The 26,200-nt window shown below is 43.5% G+C and overlaps 1 protein-coding gene across 4 annotated transcripts in view; it reads right to left on the bottom strand.

Moving 5' to 3' along the window:
* The window catches only part of cacnb4a (calcium channel, voltage-dependent, beta 4a subunit), a 143,452-nt gene that overhangs the window by 16,965 nt on the left and 100,287 nt on the right, over nucleotides 1–26,200 (bottom strand). For all 4 annotated transcript variants that reach the window (XM_067987132.1, XM_067987130.1, XM_067987133.1 and 1 more), the window contains exons 7-9: nucleotides 24,514–24,594; nucleotides 17,926–17,984; nucleotides 17,330–17,439 (exon numbers count right to left, since the gene is read on the bottom strand). In XM_067987132.1, the coding sequence (XP_067843233.1) occupies nucleotides 17,330–17,439; nucleotides 17,926–17,984; nucleotides 24,514–24,594 (250 nt within the window). The remainder of the gene's footprint in view (nucleotides 1–17,329; nucleotides 17,440–17,925; nucleotides 17,985–24,513; nucleotides 24,595–26,200) is intronic.

Raw genomic sequence — 26,200 nt, 5'->3', positions numbered from 1 at the left:
TAGAACCTCTCCTTCCCACACCAGTCTTTTAGTCATGCATTCACCTTCCTTATCTGCCTATCCCTATACCAATTAGCACATGGCTCGGGTAGTAATCCTGAGAGGTCCCGTGAGGTCCTGTTTTTTAAATTTAGTTCCTAACTTCTGATAACTTCTGGTCCCCTAGCAGGACCTCCTCCCTTTTTTTCCCTATGTCATTGGTCCCAACATGGACCACGACAACTGGATCTTCCCCCTTCGTTTCCAAGTTCCTCTCCAGTTGCTCCAAGGTATCTTTGCACTGGGTAGGCAACACACCCTCTGGACTCTTGGTCGCGACTTCAGAGGATGCTATCTACCCCCTAATTATCAAATCCCTTATGACTACAACCTTTCTATTCTGCTCATCCCCCCCTTGGAGTGCCTCCTGCTCCACGGTGCCACGGTTAGCATTCTGGCCATCCACCCTGCAGCCTGCATCCTTATCCTCACAGGTATCGAGTACATTGTACTTGTTGAACAGAACTAGTGTCTGCGGGACTTCCTTCTCTATCTTTCCTTGGTTCCCCTTACCCTACTGACCAACAGTCATACTCTCCCCTTCCTGCACCTGTGTTTTCCTCTGAGATGTGACTATACTCTGATAAAAACTATCCAAAAATCTCTCTCCCTCCCTTATGTATCGGAATGTCTCTAACTCGCACTCCAGCTCAAGAACAATGAGCCGGAGTGTCTCAAGCAAGAGATATTTACTGCAGATATGGCAATCCGGGACAGTCTTACTGTCAATAAAACTCACATATTACAGTCCTAACACATAGCCTGCACTGCCATTTCTAGTTTTTATTTATTTATTTATTAGTATCAATTTAGTTCTAGATATAATACAATTACTTGAGATCTAGATTATATTTAGTAGAGTTTAGGAAACACAAGCGCTGTCTGTTCTGTTCAAATGTACCCTTTAATGTGCATGTTTATAATAACTGTGCATTGTACAGTAATCTGTCATCCAGAGAGAAAAGTCTGGTATTAAAGTGACTGAATCCTGATGACTTTATCACAGATTAATTTGTTCATTCATATAATTTGTATTCATAAACTGCTCTATAAAATTTACAGTGCTTGAATATTTTTAAACAAGTGCCAGCATTTCCATAATGGAGTCTGCAAAGCTGAAACTATAATGCAAATAGACTGCATTTATACCACAGAACATCTGTAGATTCCAGGGGTGGGTTTTATCGGTGACAGTTTAAACTTCCACTGTACAAATTTGCTTCAGAGTGATTTATGTTAAGTGGATTAGATCCATGCTTTGAAGTTATTGCAGTTTTATTGCAGATTTTCAAACAACTCATCACTCCACGGTGCCACGGTTAGCATTCTGGACATCCTCCCCGCATCCTGCATCCTTATCCTCACAGGTATCGAGTACATTGTACTTGTTGAACAGAACTAGTGTCTGCGGGACCTCCTTCTCTATCTTTCCTTGGTTCCCCTTATCCTGCTTACTTCCTAGAAGTAAAGGGAATTAGGGGTTACGGGGAGCGGGCAGGAAATTGGACATGAATTTAGATTTGAGGTTAGGATCAGATCAGCCATGATCTTATTGAATGGCGGAGCAGGCTCGAGGGGCCGATTGGCCTACTCCTGCTCCTATTTCTTATGTTCTTATCACTCTTACTATAGCAAACTACCCTTGCACCTAAACTGGAAACATAAATAGAACAGCAAATTCTGGTGATCATTTGACACAGAATTGCACTTGTTCAGCAGCATCATTACTGTATTGACCAAAATGACCAGTTAAAGAAGGTAGCTTTACAGATAACTACTGCAGTGCATGGTGCGAAGCACTTGAAGACATTTTGACACAGTTGTAAGATGTAATATAACTGCACGATTTCTAAAAATAAAATCAGCAATAAGAACTCTCCGTGGTAAACACTATCCCAAGATAAATACAGATGAGAAAGGTGTTTTGGATCACCTTAGCCCATCTTTCCTGAATGAAAACCCCACAGCTCACTTTCACGGCATCCCATTGGCTCATATGACTAAGGTTTTTACCTCCATTACCTTACCAGGAAATCTGCGCCAAGTATTGGTAATTCTTTGTGTAAAGAAATCCTTCCCAACATCAGTCCTAAATTTGTCTTTTAGTAGTTTTTGCCTGTGCTTCTTTGCCCTATTGTCATGTTTTATCTCGAAATAGTGCTCCGGATTTACATTTTCTATGCCATTTATTACCTTATGTACTTATATAAAGTCCTTTTAGTTGCCATCTTTCAGGGCTAAAGAGTTCCAGTTTCTCTTATTTCCTCATTGCTCAGTCTTCTATCAATGAGGCTTTTCTATGATATATAACTATTTTAGGCTGTAAGAAATGGAATGAACATGTTTTAATGACAGATTATGGAGATATATTTCCAATGTGTCTCTCCATTATTGTTACTGACTGTATTCAGTCTGTAGCAACTGATTGTAGGGTTTTCTTTCCTCACATATTAGGACTACACTCTAGCAAATTGGAATTTTGATCTGAAATTAATCTGTTCTAGAACATAAGAGGTCCTGCAGGAAGAGTTTAGCGAGTTAGGAAAGAGATTAATAAGCAGGACCTCAAAGGTAGTAGCCTCCAGATTACTCCCGGTGCCACGCGCTAGTGAGTATAAAATAGTAGGATAGGGCAGATAAATGCATGGCTGGAGACATGGTGCAGGAGGGAGGGCTTTAGATTCCTGGGGCATTCCTGGGGGAAGTGGGACCTGTACAGGCCGGATGGATTGCACCTCAGCAGAGCTGGGACCAATGTCCTTGCGGAAAGATTCGCTCGTTCAGTGGGGGAGGGTTTGAACTAATTTGGCGTTGGGTTGGGCACCAGGATGTAGCACTGGAAAGGAGAAACAAGGTGCACAAAGGATTGGGAGAGACAGATAGCACTGGAGTAAGAAACAGTATGGTATTAGATGGGATCAGACTAAGAGAGAACACAAGAGGGTCTAAGATAGGTTTACAGTGCATGTATGTAAATGCACGAAGCGTAGTAAACAAGGTTGGTGAGCTGCAGGTGCAATTAGCCACATGGGAATGTCACGTTGCGGCAATAATGGAGACCTGGCTCAAAAAAGGGCAGGATTGGGTATTAAATATTCCTGGATACAAGGTGTTCAGGAAAGATAGGGAAGGAAAGAAAGGAGAGAGTTAGCAGCATTGATTAAGGAGAATATTGCAGTGCTGGAGAGAGATGATGTCCTGGAGGGGTCAAGGACAGAATCTATTTAGTTAGAGTTAAGAAATAATAGAGGTGCCATTACACTACTGGGGGTAGTCTAATGGCCACCAAAGAGTTGGAAGGATATAGAGGAGAAAATTTGCGGGGAAATTACAATGATGTGCAAGAACCACAGAGTAGTGATAATGGGGGATTTCAACTATCCGAATATGGACTGGAATAGTAATAATATAAGGGGCAAATAGGTGGAGGAATTTTTGAAGTATGTTCAGGAGAACTTTCTTGACCAGTACGTTTCCGGCCCAACGAGGAAGGAGGCATTGCTGGACTTGGTTCTGGGGAATGAGGTGGGCCAAGTGGAGCAAATGTCAATGGGGGAACATTTAGGGAACAGCGATCATAGTATCATAATGTTTAGATTAGCTATGAAAAAGGACACGGACCATTCTAAAGTAAAAATACTCAATTGGAGGAGGGCCAAATTTCAATGGGATGAGAATGGATCTGGCACGGGTAAATTGGAATCAAAGATTGGCAGGTAAAACTGTAAATGAACAATGGTTGGCCTTTAAAGAGGAGATGGTTCAGGTACAGTCTAGATACATTCCCACAAGGGAGAAAGTAGGGCAACTAAAACCAGAGCTCCTTGGATGACAAAAGAGGTAGAGAGTAAGATGAAACAGAAAAAAGGGGCGTACAACAGATGTCAGGTTGATAATACAAGTGAGAACCAGGCTGAATATAGAAAGTTCAGAGGGGAGGCAAGAAAGGAAATCAGAGGGGCAAAGAGAGAGTATGAGAATAGACTGGCAGCTAACATAAAAGGGAATCCAAAAGTCTCCCATAGGCATGTAAACAGTAAACGGGTAGTAAGAGAAGGGGTGGGACCGATTAGGGACCAAAAAGGAGATTTACGCATGGAGGCAGAGGGCATGGCTGAGGTGATAAATGAGTACTTTGCATGTCTTTACCAAGGAAGAAGAAGATGCTGCCAAGGTCACAGTAAGTGACGAGGTAGTTGAGATACTGGATGGGCTAAAAATTAATAAAGGAGGTATTAGAAAGGCTAACTGTACTTAAAGTAGATAAGTCACCCGGTCCGGATGGGATGAATCCTAGGTTGCTGAGGGAAGCAAGGGTGGAAATTGCAGAAGTACTGGCCATAATCTTACAATCTTCCTTTGATACGGGGGTGGTGCCAGAGGACTGGACAACTGTAAATGTTACACCATTGTTCAAAAAAGGGTGTAAGGATAAACCCAGCAACTACAAGCCAGTCAGTTTAATGGGGAAACTTTTAGGAATGATAATCCGGGACAAAATTAACAGTCACTTGGACAAGTGTGGATTAATTAAGGAAAGCCAGCACAGATTTGTTAAAGGCAAATCGTGTTTAACCAACTTGATTGAGTTTTTTGATGAGGTAACAGAGAGAGTCGATGAGGGCAGTGCAGTTGATGTTGTGTATATGGACTTCCAAAAGGCCTTTGATAAAATGCCACGTAACAGGCTTGTCACGAAAGTTGAAGCCCATGGAATAAAGGGGGCAGTGGCAGCATGGATACAAAATTGGCTTAGTAATAGGAAACAAGACAACAGTCATCAGGAAAATGCTGGAATCCATTATTAAGGAAGTGGTAACAGGGCACTTGGAAAATCATAATATGATTAGGTAGAGTCAACATGGGAAAACGTGTTTGACAAATTATTAGAGTTTTTTGAGGATGTAACTAGCAGGGTAGATAAAGGGGAACCAGCGGATGTAGTATATTTGGATTTTCAAAAGGCATTTGATAAGGTGCCACATAAAAGGTTGTTATACAAGATGAGGGCTCATGGGGTTGGGGGTAACATATTAGCATGGATAGAGGATTGGTTAACGGATAGAAAACAGAAAGTAGGGATAAATGGGTCATTTTCAGGTTGGCAGGCTGTAACTAGTGGAGTGCCACAAGGATCAGTACTTGGGCCACAGCTATTTATAATCTATAATTAATAACCTCGATGAAGGGACCGAGTGTACTGTATGCAAGTTTACTGACGATACAAAGCTAGGTGGGAAAGTAAGCAGTAAGGAGGACACAAAGAGACTGCAAAGGGATATAGACAGATTAAGTGAGTGAGCAAGAAGGGAGCAGACGGTGTATAATGTGGGGAAATGTGAGGTTATTCACTTTGGTAGGAAGAATAGAAAAACAGAACATTTTTTAAATGGTGAGAAACTATTAAATGTTGGTGTCCAGAGAGACTTGAGTGTCCTGGTACAAGAAACACAAAAAGTTAGTATGCAGGTACAGCAGGCAATTAGGAAAGCAAACGGCATGTTGGCCTTAATTGCAAGTGGGTTGGAGTACAAGAGTAAGGATGTCTTACTACATTGTACAGGGCTTTAGTGAGACCTCACCTGGAGTACTGCGTACAGTTTTGGTCTCCTTATCTAAGGAAGAATATACTTGCCTTAGAGGTGGTGGAACGGAGAATCACTAGATTAATTCCTGGGATGAGAGGGTTGTCCTATGAAGAGAGGTTGAATAGAATGGGCCTATACTCTCTGGAGTATAGAAGAATGAAAGGTGATCTCATTGAAACATGTAAGATTCTGAGGAGGCTTGACAGGGTAGATGCTGAGTGGTTGTTTCCCCTGACTGGAGACTCTAGAACGAGTGGTCATAGTCACAGGATAAGGGGTCGGCCATTTAAGACTGAGATGAGGAGGAATTTCTTCACTCAGAGGGTTGTGGATCTTTGGCATTCTCTACCCTAGAGGGCTGTGGATGCTGTGTTATTGAATATATTCAGGACTGAGATGGATAGATTTTTGGACTCCAGGGGAATCAAGGGATATGGGGTTTAGGTAGGAAAGAGGAGTTGAGGTTGAAGATCTGCCATGATCTGATTGAATGGCAGAGCAGGCTTGTGGGGCCGTATGACCTACTCCTGCTCCTATTTCTTATGTTCTTATGTAACAGAGAATAGTGCTGAATGGTTGATTTTCAGACTGGAGGCAGGTATACAGTGATATTCCCCAGGGGTCGGTGCAAGGACCATTGCTTTTTTTGATATCTATTGACTTGGACCTGGGTGTACAGGGCACAATTTCAAAATTTGCAGATGACACAAAACTTGAAAGTGTAATGAACAGCAAGGAGGATAGTGATAGACTTCAAGAGGACATAGACAGGCTGGTGGAATGGGCGGGCACGTGGCAGATGAAATTCAATGCAGAAAAGTGTGAATTGATATATTTCGGTAGGAAGAACGAGAAGAGGCAATATAAACTAAAGGGTACAATTCTAAAAGGGGTACAGAAACAGAGAGATCTGGGAGTAAATGTGCACAAATCGTTGAAGGTGGCAGGGCAGGTTGAGAAAGCGGCTAAGAAAGCATATGGGATCCTGGGCTTTATAAATAGAGGCATAGAGTACAAAAGCTAGGAGGTTATGATGAACCTTTATAAAACACTGGTTCGGCCACAATTGGAGTATTGTATCTAGTTCTGGGCACCGCGCTTTAGGAAGGATGTGAAGGCCTTAGAGAGGTTGCAGAATATATTTACTAGAATGATTCCAGGGATTGACAATTCACATCGTTCACCTGACGAAGGAGGAAGCCTCCGAAAACTTGTGAATTTAAAATAAAATTGCTGGACTATAACTTGGTGTTGTAAAATTGTTTACAATTGTCAACCCCAGTCCATCACCGGCATCTCCACATCATGATTCCAGGGATGAGGGACATCAGTTACTTGCATAGACTGGAGAAACTGGGGTTGTTCTCCTTAGAGCAGAGAAGGTTGAGAGGAGATTTGATAGAGGCATTCAAAATCATGAAGGGTTTGGACAGAGTTGTTAGAGAGAAACTGTTCCCATTGGCAGAGGGGTCAAGAACCAGAGGACATAGATTTAAGGTGATTGGCAAAAGATCTAAAGGTGACATGAGAAAAAACTTTTTTACACTGCGAGTGATTGTGATCTGGAATGCACTGCCTGAAAGGATGGTGGAGGCAGATTCAATCGTAGCTTTCAAAAGGGAACTGGATAAGTACTTGAAGGGAAAATATTTTCAGGGCTACAGGGATAGTGGGACTAGCTGGAGTGCTCTTGTAGAGAGCCAGCATAGACTCGACGGGCCGAATGGCCTCCTTCCGTGCTGTAACCTTTCTATGATTCTAAGAAAACATGGAATGAGGAAAGATCATTCGCCCCACTCGTTCCACAGTGGGTACAATCTGCCCTATCATGCACTCTGCCCCACCCAAGTAATCTGCTTATGCAGAGTTCTGCCCAAAACTCTTTTCTCAGGAGGAATCAAAACTCTAGAATATTCATCAATACACTATTAAACCATGGCCTGCTGGCTGGCAGCTAAGGTTGTGTCCTTGTTTACTTGAATGATTTTGATGATAAAAATGTTACAGTTTTCTTTCAATCACTTGTGTCTTGTTTGTAGAGTTAGATACAGATAGGAAATGAAAGCAGCTGCAAAATATAATTGGCAGCACAAGTTGAGTTTTTCCCTAATTCTAGTTTTCCCCTAGTTTTTCCCTGCTTATGTAAACTTATGATTAGGGTTCAGGCCAGTCTTCAAGCATGTAATGCCAATCCTGCTCCTTTCATGGAAACTCCAACAAATGGCAGAGATAAGGCCAGTGAAGCTGCTTTGTTGCAATTGGTAACTAATCACTAGATAATTACAGATGGGGATGGCTATTTGACCCATCTTAATCCATCCATCCTAAAGGTGCCCTCATTTTCGTATCCAACTGTTTCTTAAATGATTCTTAATGCTGACTCACAGAGTGTCTCCCGCCAATAATTATAGCTCAGATCTTGTTCATGGCAGGACAGGATTTTAGGTGGACAAATGCAGTACTGGTGCTGAAACAAAAGATTCCATCAAAAAAATAAAGTTACCACACGCACACCCTGACCAGCTATTGTAACATGGAGAACAAGTTAAACATTCAGCACAACCCAAAAAGCCTTCTCAGTCGACATTTTAAATATTTACATTTTATAACTATCATAGAATCATAGAATGGTTACAGCATGGAAGGAGGCCATTCGGCCCATCGAGTCCACGCTGGCTCTATGCAAGAGCAATTCAGCTGGTCCTACTCACCCGCCCTTTCCTCGTAGCCCTGCAAATTTTTTCCTTTCAAGCATTTATCCAGTTCCCTTTTGAAGGCCATGACTGAATCTGCCTCCACCACCTCCTTGGGCAGTGCATTCCAGATCCTAACCACTCGCTGTGTAAAAAAGTTTTTCCTCCTGTCACCTTTGGTTCTTTTGCCAACCATCTTAAATCTATGTCCTCTGGTCCTTGACCCTTCTGCCAATGGGAACAGTTTCTCTCTATCTACTCCGTCTAGACTCTTCATGATTTTGAATAGCTCGATCAAATCTCCTCGCAACTGTCTCTGTTCCAAGGAGAACAATCCCAGCTTTTCCAGTCTATCCACCTAACTAAAGTCCCTCATCCCTGGAATCGTTCCAGTAAATCTCTTCTGCACCCTATTTAAGGCCTTCACAACTTTCCTGAAGTGCGGTTCCCAGAACTGGACACAATGGGCTCGATGTTAGCAGGGCTGCGGGTTTGCGGCGGGGGGGGGGCTATTGGGCGCGTGGGTAACGCGCCCGGTGAAATTAGTCGGCCCCCCGCGCGATCGTAGCCCAATTGGATCCACTTACCTGGTCTTCCGGGTTCCCCACTGCTGATCTGCACGTCGGGCGGACTGCGCATGCGCAGTAAGGTCTGTCAGCTGGAGGAGCTCTATTTAAAGGGGCAGTCCTCCACTGACAGATGCTGCAACAAATAGGCAAAAATCCAGCATGGAGCAGCCCAGGGGGAAGGCTGCTCCCAGTTTAATGATGCCTCACTCCAGGTATCAATAGATGGGGTGAGGAGGAGGGGGAGGACAGAGATCTTCCCCCCCCGCCCCCGGCGGGCGGGAGGAAGCGGCCTGCCTCTGCCACCAGGAAGGCCTGGCTCGAGGTGGCAGAGGAGGTCACCTGCACCACCAACATATCACGCACCTGCATACAGTGCAGGAGGCGCTCCAATGACCTCAGTAGGTCAGCCAAAGTGAGTACACTTACTCATTCCCCTACACTCCATCTGCCACATCACTGCCCCCACCCCACACCTCCTTCTGCACTGCCAACACTACTCTGTCACATCACCCCTCATACCCACTCAAACCTCATCCTCATCTTACCTGCACCTACTCACCTCGCCAGTACTCATCCCGCCACTACCACTCAACCCAATCCTCATACAATCTCATGGCTCTATCTCATACTCACCCTCTCGTGCATCTCTTTCACAGTCAGCCTCACTCAACCTGCCACTACCTGTGCTGCAGCCACAGGGCATGCATCACATATGTGCAGTAGGCAGCGTAAGGCAAACGTGTCGTGAGCATGAAGGGGATGCACAAGGGTGTTTGAGGGTTTGTCATGGTTTTTACTTATATTGAATTTCTGACCAACTCACATTACATATTATATTGCCACCACTACTGCCACGTCTTTGCGAATCTTGTCTGGTTTGTGCAATAATGCCCTTTCCTGAGGATCATTATGAAGACCCACAACTGATGCCACCCATTGTGTCACTGCAGAGTGGGTGTAGGTGTATTTGCAGGGCTCTTTTGTGCAGACGACTGAGAGACGTCGGCAATGTCCCCGGTGGCACCCTGGAAGGATGCGGAGGAGAAGTTGTTGAGGGCAGTGGTGACTTTGAGAGCAACAGGTAAGAAGATGGTGCTCGGTCCAGCCGGGAGCAGCTCGGCATGAAGGAGGCTGCAGATGTCCACGGATGCTCAGAGAGGTCCAGGAAGCTGAGCCTCGGTCTGTGGACCCTGTGGCGAGGGTAGTGCCCTCTGCGACGCATCTCTCTCTGCGGTAGCCTTCCCTCCTGCTGTACAGGTGGATGTGTCACAGCACTCTGTTGTAGAGCTCCACGTGTCAGAGGTGGACGGCGTGGATGGCAAGGCTGGTGAGGCTGGTGATGCTGTTCGCCCTCCGAGGAGGTCATGACTGCAGCTACGGCGGCCCCCATCCGGAAGACGTACATTTGAGGGGGTCCGCTAGGTAGGTACATGTCTCTGGACCCCGGGGTAAGTGTGCAAGTTGGTGACTGTGATTGTCAGGAGGAGGGTGGTGGAGGCCAAACTTTGTCCCAAGTGACAGAGTGGCCTCCTGCAATGGGTGAGGGTCTCCCTGACCCCCCACCTGTCAAATGGACCTTTGCAGCTGCCACAGGCTGACAGCTGCAACAGGTCCATTTGAACTGGGAGTGTTTCCCCCAGTCTGGGAAACAGTCCCAGTTTTCTATAAAATCCCACCCCTCCTCACATAATCCCTTAATCAGGTCAGTTAATGATCTGAACATGCAAGATAAATACTTTCAAGTGGCATCCCGCTGGCTTTAATTGCCTGCGGGATTCCCACCAGCGGGGGCTGCGCGCACTCCGGCGCATCAGTGGGGAACCCAGAAGTGGGCGGGTTGGAGCCGGGCTCCGGACCCTCTCCGGGATTCTCTGATTTTCGGAGCCCCCCCGCCAGGAACGCACCCGATAGCGGGTGCTAAAATGATGCCCAATACTCCAGCTGTGGCCAAACCAGTGTTTTATAAAGGTTCATCATGACTTCTATGCCTCTATTTATAAAGCTCAGGATCCCGTATGCTTTTTTAACCACATTCTCAACCTGCCCTGCCACCTTCAATGATTTGTGCACATATAACCCCAGATCTCCCTGTTCCTGTATCCCTTTTAGAGTTGAACCCTCTAATTTATATTGCCTCTCCTTGTTCTTCCTACCGAAATGTTTCACTTTGCATTTTTCTGCGTTAAATTTCATCTGCCACATGTTCGCCCATGCCACCAGCCTGTCTATATCCTCTTGAAGTCTATCACTATCCTCCTCACTGTTCACTGCCCTTCCAAGTTTTGTGTCATGTGCAAATTTTAAAATTGTGCCCTGTACACCCAAGTCCAAGTCATTAATATATATCAGGAAAAGCAGTGGTCCCAGCACTGACCGCTGGGGAACACCACTGTACACCTCCCTCCAGTCCGAAAAACAACCGTTCACCACTATTCTGTTTCCTGTCCCTTAGCCAATTACGTATCCATGTTGCTACTGCCCCCTTTTATTCCATGAGCCTCAACCTTGATGATAAGCCTATCGTGTGGCACTTTATCAAACGCCTTTTGAAAGTCCATATACACCACATCAACTACATTGCCCTCATCTACCCTCTCTGTTACCTCATCAAAAAACTCTATCAGGTTAGTTGAACATGATTTGCCTTTAACAAATCCGTGCTGGCTTTCCCTAATCAATCCACCCTTGTCCAAGTGACTGTTAATTCTGTCCCAGATTATCGTTTCTAAAAGTTTTCCCACCACTGAGATCAAACTGACTGGTCTGTAGTTCATGAGTAATGACAAATATGAACTGTGGGCAGCAGTTGTGTTAATTTGATGAACTGACGTGGACTTTTCCAGTCTTTTACAATCCTATGTCCCTGTTTCCAGTGATACTACCAGAAGTAAATCTTCAACTGCCCACCTCAAAGAAAAGATTACAAAGAAAGTACAGATAAACTAAACATAGGTTTGTTCAGACGGAAGACGAGACAAAGTTGTTCTGGATCTGATGCAGAAAGGGTTAAAGCCAGCCAGAGTATTCAAACATGAAATGATGCAGGACTTACAGTCACTGCGTATGTACACAGAGTATTAGAGATGCTGGTGTTGGGTGATCTGAAAGGAAATGAATAGTGACAGGCGTGAAATTAGTATCAATACAGTTCCCGCAAGAGGCAGCAACGCCTCTTGGAAACATTGGAAATGTAATTTGGAAACCTGACAACAGTCAGAAAATAAATAAGCCTCCCAATTTTAGGATTATTTAAGAAATTTAAAACATGCAAACAGCACAAATGTGATACTGATATTTGTCAATAACCCTGTATAATTTTATTCATCAAAAGACAACCTACATCCACCGTGTGTTTTGTCAAAACTAGCAAAAATCAAATCGATAGATATTATCAGTGGACAGACTTACAAAAAGGCTCTCTGTAGTATCTTAAAATATATACAGTTAAAACATTCATGATTCCAGGAAATGTCTTTCCTGGCAGTTGATAAGGTGCTTTTAATTCTGAGAGGCCTCATGCAGCTATGGAGAAAGAAATCCCACCTGGGAACATGGTGATTATGGAGTCTAATGCTGAGTTTATATTACAGAATCACTTCAAGAAGGAGATCCAGGCTGCCAATGCGGTGTAATCCATCCCATTTATACTGGAGGTCAGATTCCACAGTCCAAAAGCAACAAGCAGATTGTACATGTGGAAGATTGCTCATGCCTAGTCATTTGAAATTCAGGAAATGCAACTTTATTTTCTGCCAGCTATAGTTTTCTCATTTAGCTGGGGAAGGTATGTACACACCAGCAATTGAGAAACTATGGGCTCAATTTTAAAACGGAGCCGGGAAGGGGCTGACAGGGGGGGTCAATTTGAGGTTGGGAAATCCATTAGTACGGGTTTCCCAGATGTCCTTATGAATTTGACATGAGGACGTGTTCGATTTCTTTTGTCGGTTTCCCGTCCAACTGACCGGCTGGTCTCGGTCAGATGGGAGACCAGCCAGGGAGACGACGTCTTCAGTTAAGTCTGCAGGTAAGTCTTTCTTTGCATGAATTGGGGGGGGGGGGGGTGGCACAGGGGGGCATGGGGCATGGGTAGGATTGGGTAGACATAGGTGGGCACAGGAGTCACGAATCATTGGGGATTCAATCGGGGCCAGTCACGGGGGGTTGGGATTGGGGGTCATCGCGGGGGTCCGCGATCGTTGAGGGGAAGGATCGGGGTCAGAAAATCGGGGTCGGAGTCGGAGGATCAGGATCGGGTGACCGGGGTCGGGTTAGGGGATCAGGGTCGGGGTCGGGGTCAGAGGATCAGGGTTGAGGATCGGGGTCGGGGATCGGGTTTGGGGTTAGGGGATCGGGGTCCGCGGGTCAGAAGACTGGGGTCGGAGGATCGGAGTCAGGGGTCCGTGATCAGGAATCCACGATCGGGGTGGGGAGGGGGTGGGGGTGTCTGTGCAGGTAGGCTTGTTGGGCCTGGGGGAAGCACTCCTGCTCCTCCGGGCCCACAAGCTGTGCCTTTTTAGGCACTTGCCTGTCAGGCTCGGGCCTTCTCGCCTCCTTTCATGAGGCGTAAAGCAGAAAGCCCAGGAATCCCGGGTATGAAATCGGCTATTAGCGAAACATGGAGGCCTGAAGCCACCTTGAAAGGTTTTAAGCCCTGACCCGCCTGCTGGGAGCGGGTTGGCCGCCCACCCCTGGTCCTGCCCCTGTGAAAACCAGAAATGGGCGAGTTGGGGGCGGATCTGAAATGATGGCAATTTTAATGCCCCCCCGCCCCAAACCCACCATTTTTTACTCTGAGCCCTATGCATTACTAATCTATGAATTGGCTGAGTACTCAGCCCATCAGCAGCCAGAGAGGATGGTGTCCTGCTAGATGATGACTATATTGGCACTACTGCCTCCAGAACCACCAGGAAAAATCATCTCTTCAGTTGCATCTCAATGTCACCGGAGACAGCAGAGCCGTCTCATACATCTTACAGCGTTGCTGCCAAGGTCAACACCCCTATGTCAGGTAAATACGACATAACCTCACTGTTTTTAAATTTGCTTTTCAGTACAGATGACTATGATCCATTTATTCACACAATATTTTGTTGAAGTCCATCCATGGCAAGATCAGAGAAAAGAGGCTCCAAAACACACGAAAAAAAACAATTGAAAAAATTCACTCTCGGGATTTGGACATCACTCGAAAGGCCGGCATTTATTGCCCATCCCTAGATGCCATTGAAAACATAAGAAGGTAAGAAATAGGAGCAGGAGTAGGCCATACGGCCCCTTGAGCCTGCTCCACCATCCAATAACATCATGGCTGATCTTTGACCTCAACTCCACTTTCCCACCCTATCCCCATATCCCTTGATTCCCTTAGTGTCCAGATATCCATCGATCTCAGTCTTGAATATACTTGATGTGGAGATGCCGGTGATGGACTGGGGTGGACAAATGTAAGGAATCTTACAACACCAGGTTATAGTCCAACAGTTTTATTTGAAAATCACAAGCTTTCGGAGCTTAGCTCCGAGGTAAGCTCCGAAAGCTTGTGATTTTCAAATAAAACTGTTGGACTATAACCTGGTGTTGTAAGATTCCTTACATTTGAATATACTTGACATCTGAGCATCCACAGCCCTCTGGGGTAGAGAATTCCAAAGATTCACAACCCTCTGACTGAAGAAATGTTTCCTCATCTCAGTCCCAAATAGCCTTCTTCTTGAACCGCTGCAGTCCGTGTGGTGAAGGCCACAATGCTATTAGGTAGGGAGTTCCAGGATTTTGACCCAGGATCTTAAACATAATGGCCCAGAAATTGCTCATAAAATAACGGCTATGCTAAACAGGGCTCACCGTTATTTTAGGGCAAATGGATGAGCAAGTTCCGATGAGCGCACATGCGCAGTCAAACGCTGAAATCTGGAAATTGCTCTATCATTTGCCCTGCTCATTTGAAAGCTGTGCGGGAAGGACAGCTCGCCGGCTGAATGAATGGTCAGCGCAAACTTGCTCTCCTGCCCAGCTGGGAACGAACTAGTCTCTCCATAAAAAAGGTACGCTGGGTTTTTTAGGTCTAAATTAACTTTTAATGGTGTGATAAATCTTAATGACTGCCAAACAATCCCTCTGGCACTGAAAATTAACTTTTAAAAATGCGGAGTCTCATTACTTCCGATTTTAATGGTTGTTAGACATTTATTAAAAAAAAATTTTTAAATTTACATTTTTTTTTACTTTTTCTGTCTGTCTCTTTCATCTCTGTCTTTTAATTCGATATTTCTTACCCGCTCTTTATTTCACTTTCTCTAACTGATTTTACATTGAATTTACTGTTGTAACTTTCACTTCCTGGTTCTGACTGCGCGGCTTGTCAAGGATGCTTCAAGCTGATTATTGAGGGGAGAGAGCGATCCTATCCCCGTTCACACAGCTCACAGAAGCCCGGGAAAGACCACTGCATTTTTTCCAGCTCCCCAGTGAAGCAAGTTGCCACCCAAAAGCCCGCGAATAGTTTGTGGGTAAGTTTATAACTAACGAGCGGCGTTCGTTCACCGCTCAGCGCAATTTCCCAGCCATTGTGTTGTATTGTGGTGAAGACTAACATATAACATGTCCCCTAAACTGACTGGCAATTTTTATCTGCTATGTGGCTAAGGTAGGTCTATTTCCTGGAAACAAGCCAGGGGAAAAGACATGTTATGCCGGGTCTCCGCCCCTGTGTGCCTCATGCACTCTTCTGGAGTATCCTGCAGGCATAGGTGGAGAGTTCCTGCCTGAAACAAATCATATGGGAATAAGGCAGGGGTTATGTCAGAATATCTCCCACCTCCAAAGTGTTTGCTTTTAAGGGCTAGCAAAGACGACCAGTGGTGCTGGGGGCCACCTGGTTACATTTTCAAGGCCCCAAGGCCAGTGGCCATTGCCTCTGTTGCAGGCCTGTCAGACCTACAGCAACGGTCAATCTTCCTTCTCCGGTTTGGGATGCCTGCTCATTCCAAGGGACATTCCTGTGCCGGGGGGAAGTCTAGGCCATGCTTTTGGCCAGAACCTTGGAAATATGAGGAAGTTCAGGTCCACTTGGGTGGAGTGCAATTAGGGAGAGTGAGGGAAGTGCAAAATCCAGTTAGTAAGAGCAATTAAGACCTATAGTTTGTTTGTCAACCTAGAGCACAAGTATGTTTTGAAGGCTGGATTATGTATAAGGAACGCTGTAGTAGATGATTCCATGGTGCTGTTGTCCACAGCTGTTACATCGAAACTACAGCACTGAAACAGGCCAACTGGTCTATGCCTGCATTTATGCTCCACACGAGCCTCCTCCCTCCCCTCTTCATCTAACCCTATCAGCATACCCTTCTATTCCTTTCTCCTTCATGTGCTTATCTGGCTTCCCCTTAAATGCATCTATGCTATTTGTCTCAGCTACTCCTTGTGGTAGCGCATTCCACATTCTTACCACTCTCTGGGTGAAGAAGTTTCTCCTGAATTCCATATTAGATTTATTAGTGACTATTTTATATTGATGATCTCTAGTTTTGGACTCCCCACAAGTGGAACATTTTCTCTACGTCCACCCCATCAAATCCTTTCATTATCTTAAACACCTCTATCAGGTCGTCCCTCAGCCTTCTCTTTTCTAGAGAAAAGAGCCCCAGCCTGTTCAGCCTTTCCTGATAAGTATATCCTCTCAGTTCTGGTATCATCCTTGTGAATCTTTTTTGCACCCTCTTAAATGCCTCTATATCCTTTTTATAATATGGAGACCCCTGAACTGTGTCCTGTTTTGTAATACAGCAGTACTGCAGCAGCACCTGAGGTCCTACAACATATCATCGATTTCAGAAATATTCTCCCGCAGACTCTCTTAGCTCTGTGTACCCCACCAAAATGCAGCTCCACTGTGCACTGATTAGTACTTAATTCCCACAGCTCCGTTAGCAGGTTCAAGTCGTATCCTGGGCAAATGATCAATATGCAGCCTCATAAATATTGAAATGGTAGCAGAAAGTGCTGGCAATCAGCAGCAAGGCAGTCAGCACCCTTAACAGAAAAAGAGAACTGAATGTTTTGGCTGAAATCAGAACTGAGTTCTGATGATGGATCCCATCCAAAATGTTAACTATCATTCTCTTCCAGGCACCTGCATTTCTGCTTTTATTTCAGAATTCCTGCATTTGTGGGTATTCTTATTATCCCATGAACAGTGAATTTTGCCATTCTTTGATCGCGAAAAGACAAACAGGAATGAGATGGGAAAACATTTTTATGGAAGATATAATTGAGTAAAATTGAAAAGTTATATAGTGCAAAGATCTGCTTCATTTTATTTTATTTCACAATGCTACTGCCCAGAGAATTTGAGACAACATGGAAATTAATGTCCAGATTGAAATAACATTGAAAATTAACTTCCCTCCGCAAAAGAAACAAGTTCAAGTCGTACCTATGCTGGACCGCGTGTTGGAACGCTCCATTATTGTCCTTTTGCTGGGATTATTTAGAACTGAACGCTTGGCCAGAGATATGTCTGCTGTCACCCGTGTAATTGATATCCTATAACAAAAAGCAAGCAAGCAATACTGGTTCAATAAGGCAGTTTTGCTAATTGTGGTCATTAGTTGTCACAGGTCTTTAATTTACCTTTCAGTTCTCTGACACAATAAGCATCAAGTTGGAATGGCCTAAAACATACAACATATTCTTCTCACAGTTCTGCTGAAGGGCCCTATCTGAAATGTTAACCTATCATTCTTCTTCAGCTATGCATTTTTATTACAGATTTCCAGCAGTCAGTTTTTCTTTTCATTACTCAACTTTTTATGTTTGCAGAATATTGTGAATTCAGAAAGTTGCAAGCAATTCTCTAGCTCTATGCTATGAAATGCTTTTGTTAGACATAAATTAATTAAATCTTCTTGTCGACGTTGTGCAATGTGATGTGCAGATTTTAAAAACTGCATTGTTGACTAAACAGACTTAGTCAAAAGAAAACAAGTCATGAAGGGCTGGAAGAGAAGTATGGGAAAGGGTTCTGCTCACCTTCCATCAAACCGGTGCTTTAGGAAGTCAAAGAGAGCTTTCTGCATCATGTCCGTTACCTGTACAGGAAGAAGAGATGGAAAGGGAAGAACTGATGTTGAGCAGAGAAAGAGAGAATCGCAGAAAATAAAAGTAATTATTGAGAATTCTTAGAGATCTGTTCATACCTGTCTCAAAACAGAACTAACATGGTCGCAACAAAGGAAACTCATGTAGAAACACAGCTGAATTAGCGAAGCATAATTTGGGTGATTACTGTCTGCAACTATAAACAGCATGATTTTCATGGATGAAGCTAAATTAACCTTTTTGGTGTGTTTCACCTATTTCAAACAGGTATTCTAAATGTAGACTTTCTGCCACTGTGGTTGTTTGTGGGTTCCAACTATTGCTTCTGCGGTGGCGAAAAAATAGGCACCACTAGCCCACATGGCTTCTGCTACTACCCTGCCCTCGCTTTGCAATTTAAACTATACAGAAAAGCCTTTTTCTTGGATCTCATAAAGAATAAGCATCAAAAAATGTGAGAAAAATGATCTATTTTTAAATCTGCACATGCACAGCTTCTTAAACACTTATCTCCCTTACCGTTAATGTGGTCAATTTAAGGTTCAAACTGCTGAGAGACTGGCAATGGGCTGGGGGTGGTTGTTTTTTTTATTGTCATGACCATGTCTCCAGCTCCTCTCCTCTTTTGAAGCCACCTATCAGTCCAAATGGGGCACTTTCACAACTAGAAGCAGCCCTTCCAAAGGTTCAGCTCTGGATTTGGGGCACCAGGTCTGAGAACTGTGGTAATGAGTGTTCAAAATGGACATTGCATTTGGTGGCTTTTTAAGGAAATCGAATGCCTGTACTTCAGCCAACTCACAAAATTGCTCCATTTACATTAATGAACCATAGGTAGGGAGCAATAGGATTACCACTCCCCTAAGTGCTCTTAGCCTTCTATTAGACCAGTTGTACTCTTGTGCAAGTTTCCTCACACCTACTTGGCCAGTGAATGGAGTTAAGTTTAAAAAGCACCTTGTACATGAAAGGACTATAATGTATAGGTTTATGTGCAAGTGGGATTTCCATGAGCTTTGTTGATGTCAGATTTTTAATCCACTCTGTGTAAGGGTTAAAGTAGATCAAAGAAATCACTATGCAGGCAATACAGGACAGCTGGACTGGTGACCTTTTAAAAAATTATGCAGGATTCAAGAGTGGATCCAACACATCCGTTAATAGCCAAAGCTTCAAATTGGTGCAATCTCAAACCAAGGTCTAAAATGAGTCTGGTTTTGTGACACTAAATGTTCCAAAAACACATTATACTCAGCTTGAAATCAGCTGTAACAAATACAAAGGGTCAGGTCACCATAATTTGTGTTAAATGTCAATAACATAGTAAAGCATTAAAGGGTCAGTATGGCCCAAAGGCACATTTACAAACGAGCTCTGTTCAAACTGTCGCTTACAATTAATTACCAGTGAAATGTGAATCTGATTGATATCCCGAAGTGGCCCAAACTGGAACGTTTACACATAAATCTACAAGTAGATTATTCAGATTATTTTGGGTTCTGTGTTTTTTTTTTAAACAGCAGCGCAGGCAGACATAGGAACAGGAGTAGGTGATTCAGCCCCTCGAGCCTGTTCTGCCATTCAATGAGATCATGGCTGATCTGTATCCTAACTCTATTTACCCGCCTTGGCTCCATATCCCTTAATACCCTCGGCTAGTAAAAATATAGCAATCTCAGATTTAAAATTATTAATTGAGCTAGCATCTACTGCTTTTTGTGGGAGAGAGTTCCACACGTCTAACACCCTTTGCGTAAAGAAGTTTTTCCTAACTTCTCTCCTGAATGGCATGGCTCTGATTAATGTAGATTAATGTTACTCACAGTGTGGTTTGTGCTTATTGGAGGACCATTCTCAGGGATGCTACTGCATGCTGTTCCACAGAATGATGGGGCACAGAAACACATCTGTGAATCCTTAAATTGTGAATTGTGAACTTTTGGACTTTATGGTGCAGTGGATGATTACTGAGTGGCTGTTTCGCTTGTGCTATGCATACTGGGAAAGCCATCCCCTTCCGTCCACATGGCTTTCCCTTACTTTCTTTCACTGGAAAAAGCAAGGGCACTAAAGGGGAGAATATCTGTTTCGGTGCTCCCCGCACACCTAGGAGTGCATATTGGGAGATCACACACCTCCAGTCCATTACTGACAGAAAATCATGGGCTGGGAGTGCACAATTTCTGGCTATTTGCTCCTGGCATGTGCTGAGAGCACTGAAGTGGAAAATCTTTCCTTAATCCAATCTCCAGCAACACTCAGTCAGTTAAGCATTGAATGGAGGCCAAGACTCCAGGATGAGTAAGTCTCTGAGGCCATAACTGAGGGAGAGGTAGGCCACAAGTGCCCTCCCCTGGCCTTATTGCAAGTGCAGAGGAACATGTCTTGTGTTGCTATACATTGTCCTCCTGCTATGGCACATACTGGCCAGTCAGTCACTGTACTTAATTTCTATGCTGGAGGTATAGCAATTAAGGTAGGTAGCTTAAAAAAATGAATTTAGATATTTTTAATACTTGGGGCTTGAGAGCTGTGTGTGGGAGGACGTCTAATCTTCGGCAATATCAGGCCGATTATCATTCCCTGTTCATATCAGTTTTAACTGTGGACGGGTGTTTACAGCTGATGTCTCATGATGTAAAGATGAGCATATCTCGTTTCCTTAGCACTTACAGGGTGTTATTTGAAACCTACTCCATATGCAAAGGGTATAAATGTGACCTGTTGTACTCTGAGCATTGTAACCTAGTTAGGAATGAAACTTAAAGAAGGTGGAGGCATTACAGAGCATCTCCTATTTTTTCCCACTCAAATGAAATATTCTGTTTCCGGAGCATTACAAAGAAGGCCTTCAGCTAGAGATTATTATTTAATGGATGAAATCTATAGGACACATTAGGGGAGAATACATCATATTACCAGTGCTACCTTCTGCAGTACTGTTCTCCTATAAGGAGCTCTTTCAGTCGAGTAATTGCAGTGCTGGATCCTAATATCTGGGTACTACTTCAACTGAGCTGTCATGATTGGGACAAACTTCAACAGTTCTGGACTGGGTCAATTTATTAAGCACCTTGATGGGGCTCTCTCAACGGCTCATTGAGATTATCCAGTGAGTAGCTGACCTGTGTAGCCCAGGTTTGAGTCCTTGTCTGTGCTGAGCTACATAATCTCGGGGGGGGGGACAGCAATAATTAGGCACAATGGGGGTTAATTTTGACTTTGGCCGATCGTGTAAAACGGGAGAGAGTGGATCAGCCGCCCATTATACATCTCTCCCGATTTTCATTTCCATTGATGTATAACAGGCAGCGGATCCGATATCTCCCCTTTTGCACTATCGCCCAAAGTCAAAATGAACCCCAATGTGTTAGAGTTAGCGAGGGAAAAAGCAGTCAGAGATCCCACTCCTGATCACTATCCAGTGACCCATGCTGGAAGTGCACACATGTGAAAATGAGTGATGACTGAATTGGGCTCAGGTGTGATACCATCTACATGGCCAAATAGTCTGTTCACACTCTGCCATTATCAGATGTGAATAATGGTCACTTCAACAAGGTACCAGAGGGCACCTGACAACAGTACAACTATACCTCAATGAAGAGTCAATGCTTTCATGGGAGAAGGGAGCAAATTAGTGAGTAAAAACATTTTGAAAAATCACCTTGATGCACTACAGCATGATGTTTCATCTCTGGGTATGGAAATCTGTGTTACTCATTCCTCCCTGGTCTGGGAGGCCAGGTGAAAACAGGAGACAATTGTTCTCAGCAATATTTATAAGGACCAAATTACCACATTGGTGTGAAATTTCTCTTGGCACTATTTTAACACATTCATCAACCTGTTTAGTGTAAATGGGTTCACAGAGGAATTTCATGTGAACAATTTCACCCCTCAGTTAGGGAAACTAGAAGGTAGGAGACCAGACAGTTACAATCCAGATTTGTTTCCAATGTTTAGTACACTGGTGTTTACACAGAGTTACTGGAGGATTGACTCTATAGCAATTTTGTTTATCTCTAGGGCCTGGAATTTCCTCGGAGCTGCTCACACTCCACCGCCACTATAACTTTGCCGAAATTGCAGTAGAAACTCCATTGATGTGCGTTAGCGGGATTTCCACATTACCATCGCACTTTCAGGGAAGTTAGGTCAGCAGAGTGGGAACGGCTCCAAGGAAATTCCCGGCCTAAATATTTCTGTGTGGTTTCATGGACTGGATCAGTTATTAATTAAGGACTAATCTTGATAAGTGTCAGCTGTGGCTCAGTGGTAGCACTCTCACCTCTGAGTCAGATGATTGTAGGTTCATAGTCCCACTCCAGAGACTTGAGCACAAAATCCAGGCTGACACTCCAGTGCAGTACTGAGGGAGTGTAGCGCTGTCAGAGGTGCTGTCTTTCAGATGAGATGTTAAACCGAGGACCCGTCCGCCCTCTCAGGTGGGTGTAAAAGATCCCATGGCATTATTTCAAAGAAGAGCAGGGGAGTTCTCTGTAGTGTCTGGGCCAATATTTATCGGTCAACCAACACCACTAAAACAGATTATCTGGTCATTATCAAATTACTGTTTGTGGGACCTAGCAGTGTGTAAATTGGTTGCCACATTTCCTACATTACAACAGTGACTACACTTCAAAAAGTACTTAATTGGCTATAAAATGCTTTGGGATGTCCTGAGGTCATGAAAGGCATTATATAAATGCAAGTCTTTCTTTCTGTACTGTACTGAAATTAAGCATTGAACTAGACAACCATATCAGATGGTACAGTATCAGAAAATAACATTAGTGGGACACACAATATTAATCCTTGATCTCACCATAAATGTATTAGAATTCATTTCTTCTCCTATCACTCACATTAGAGCCAATTTAGAGGACAAAATCCTTAACTTCATAAAACATCAGAGACAAAAAACATTCAAATAACGTTACTGTGGTAGATCCAAGGACCCAGTGAATGTCAATTCAAATGAAAATCTATATTTTATCTCTCTATATGAAATTTTATCTTGTTTTTTTAAAAATAAATTTCAACCGGCAACTCCCTAGAGGAAGCTATTGTTTCTGTAGCTTGGAATTCAAAGTCATGTTAATTTGAAACCCTAGTAGCCCTTTGAACAATAGACAATCAAATTATAAATCCTTTCTAGCAGGAATGTCCAAGTGTGGCCCAACGGCCCCAGGTGGTCCCTGAGCCCTAGTTATCCATCCCTCGAAGAACAGATAACTCAGTCCTATCATATATTTGCTGCGTTGTGTTGTTTTAATTTTCTGGGCCTGAGGATTTGGAAATGGTTCTTTTTAGTAATGTTGCTTAAATCCTAAATCAGAACAACATGATCTATCAGCAACTTGAGATACATGTAAACTAATGGGATCATAGGTTGAAACTTTATTTATGGCTCCTGAGGTTCCATGGTATACCAATATGACCCATGAAGCCAAAAGCTTGGCCATCCCTGCTTTAAAATACAATGGATATATTACTCTATAATGCCTATCAAGAAATTCAACATCCATCCAGATGTTAAAAGCCAGCAGTTCACACTCTGTCAGGGAGATATAATTGATTAAAAACTTGTTCAACTGCTTATTGAGAAAGGATTGAGTGCTTCTTCAAAGAAACTTGCTTAACGAGGGAAAGACTTGTGTGGCGGTGCGAGTAAGCTACTTGGTCTAGGTATACCGATGTGGCAGCCAAAGTGCCTTCAATGCACATGATTCAATCACTTAGCTTCATTTTTGTAGCGGTGAGCTGGAACTCCATGGTGTTTAGAGCCCATTTATGGTAAATAACGTCAGTTAAAAAAAAGTTCTGATAAAACGATTGTAAGAATCTAAAAAACATTGTTGTGTTGGACACAGAGAACAGATTAACGGACCAGTGAAAGTTAAATAATATATTATGATCTCATCTGCTGATTTGTTCTTGCTTTTACATAACTTCACTTATAATAAATTTTAATTAGTAGTTTAGCCCAAACTATAGTCTATCACTGTGGTGTTTTTTCACCAATTTGAAGACACATATGGGAGAACTCTGTACATTTCTAGTACATAACCGATGGAATAAGGGTTCACTATTTTCCCCGAGGCCTGCTATCCCAGATATCTTGCAGATAAGGTCAGCAGAAGTGCACCCTCAAACTCCAAGGAAATTTGGGACCAAGGACTGTATTGGGTTGTTAGTTGACAATATACCTTCATGAATACATCAAACAAGCTAGACAGCCATAGATTGAGAAAATACCAAAATTAAGTTGAGCGCACTCAGTGGGATGTTTTTCTAAGCCACTCAAATACAACATTTCTGAACTAGGTGAAAGCAAGATTTCGTGAATAGATTTAAATTGCCCAATTCAAGCTGATTGCCACTTTCAATCCCACCCCTACCAGGAACAACAGGAATGCCACAAGGTCAAGCAACATTTTGTTGCTAAAGTTACCAACTGCACAAATTTATTTTCAGCAAGACTGCAGACAAATGTAATCCAGGAATATCCCTTACCTCATAACCTTTCAATGATGGGCCCACCAACACAACTGGTCTCATAGACGGCACCACATCATAAGGAGGAATATGCTCAGTCTGCGTTAATTAGAAACAGTAATGATGCATGAGAATACTCATTGAATCCTAATAGTTTAAACAAGCTAATATCTTATTTAAATGGAAATTTTACTATAGGAGGAAGCACTTGCAATGTAACTCACTATGTTTACCTCTATGTTCCCCGCAACATTAAAGTGGGACTTGTTAAGAATACTCACCTTCCAAAGTAGGTCCTCTATGGAATGTGGCAGACCAACAGCCTGATATCAGGCAGAGTTTCCTCATAAAATATATTCACTGGGTTGACCTGAGGGGTTATAGTGTTCCACAGGGATGCTCTTTAGGTTATTACTGGGGTATTCCTTCAAGAGATGATTCTTGGAGGTTTACTTTAAAAAGTGATTACTACGGAAAACCCCCTTTAGAATACTGAATGATGCCATTAGAAAGTAGTTACTCTGTATGTGTTGACACTCCTTCACATTGTTTGATGCAGCCTTGAGTTATTTCATCAGGTTGAGTTGTGAAACAAAGGCCTGGAAATTCAATTGTGCAGCACCCATTTTTCAGGTGAAAAACGGGCACTGCAGGACCCAATATGTGCATGCCACATTGAATAGGGCATCCTGCAGTCATCCGGAGCGAGTGCCTGAAACTGGTTTTACGTCCATTGTTTATGCTAATTGGGGACCTAACCTTTGTTTCAAGCCCCTTTGTGAAATTCGTCCGTGACTCACCACAGCATGCGCCGTGCAAGCTGCAGTCAGTTTGTTTAGGCCCACAGCAACCAAGCCAGCGATCCTTAAAGGAACCGCGAGAGGCTGTCACCCAAAGATTTCAAGTTTTTTTACTGACCTTAATGTGGAGTGAGGAGGGGCAGACGTGCTCCTCCCAGCTCCATATTAAAACCATGGGCCGCTGCCGGCAACAGCTTGCCCCCCTCCCAGACTCACCCGAGGTCCTCCGCAAGTGTCTGGGCCAGCCGACTTCACTGCCCACCCCCCCAAGCCCAACCACCGACGAATTGCCTCAGGGGCCATAACTGGCGCCCACAGCTCAACGGTACCATCCTAATGAGGCCAACGGACCAATTTACTGTGATCCTGCCGCCAGTCTCATTAGGCGCATGCGCTGCACTGAGATTATGGCAAGATTTGGGTGCAAACAAATTTCTAGGTCAAAATATTTTTTAACAAGCAACTGTAATAAATAGGAAAAAAACAAGAGTTTAAATTAAACTGTATTTTTTTCTGATTGTTTCGTACATGGTACTTTGGGTAAGATTTTTGATTTAAATGTCTAATAATTGCATTCAATGTAAATAACTAGAGTCTCTGAATACTGAAAGGGCTGTTGGCTGACAATTGTAAATCTCTTGTTATACTTAGCTGATTAAATCATATTTCTGGAAATATATGACAGGAATCGGAGGTGCACAGACAGAAGTGTGTTTTTGCTGGATAATGTGTGAATTTGATGAACCTCTACGCTTGCGTAATTATTTATTCAGTCATTTGCATTTATTGAATTAACATACTTATTGATAAATGAATATAAATATTGTAAAGTTTAGCTGAAACCTGACTCCAAAGGAATTGATTGGGTAAAAGCAGGAACATGCTGCTGTTCTGAGAATTTCACT

Source organism: Heptranchias perlo, chromosome 7, assembly GCF_035084215.1.
Source record: "Heptranchias perlo isolate sHepPer1 chromosome 7, sHepPer1.hap1, whole genome shotgun sequence".
Classification (NCBI taxonomy): domain Eukaryota; kingdom Metazoa; phylum Chordata; class Chondrichthyes; order Hexanchiformes; family Hexanchidae; genus Heptranchias; species Heptranchias perlo.
The sequence above is the reverse complement of the archived record's forward strand: the minus strand, read 5'-3'. Positions and strand labels throughout refer to the sequence as shown.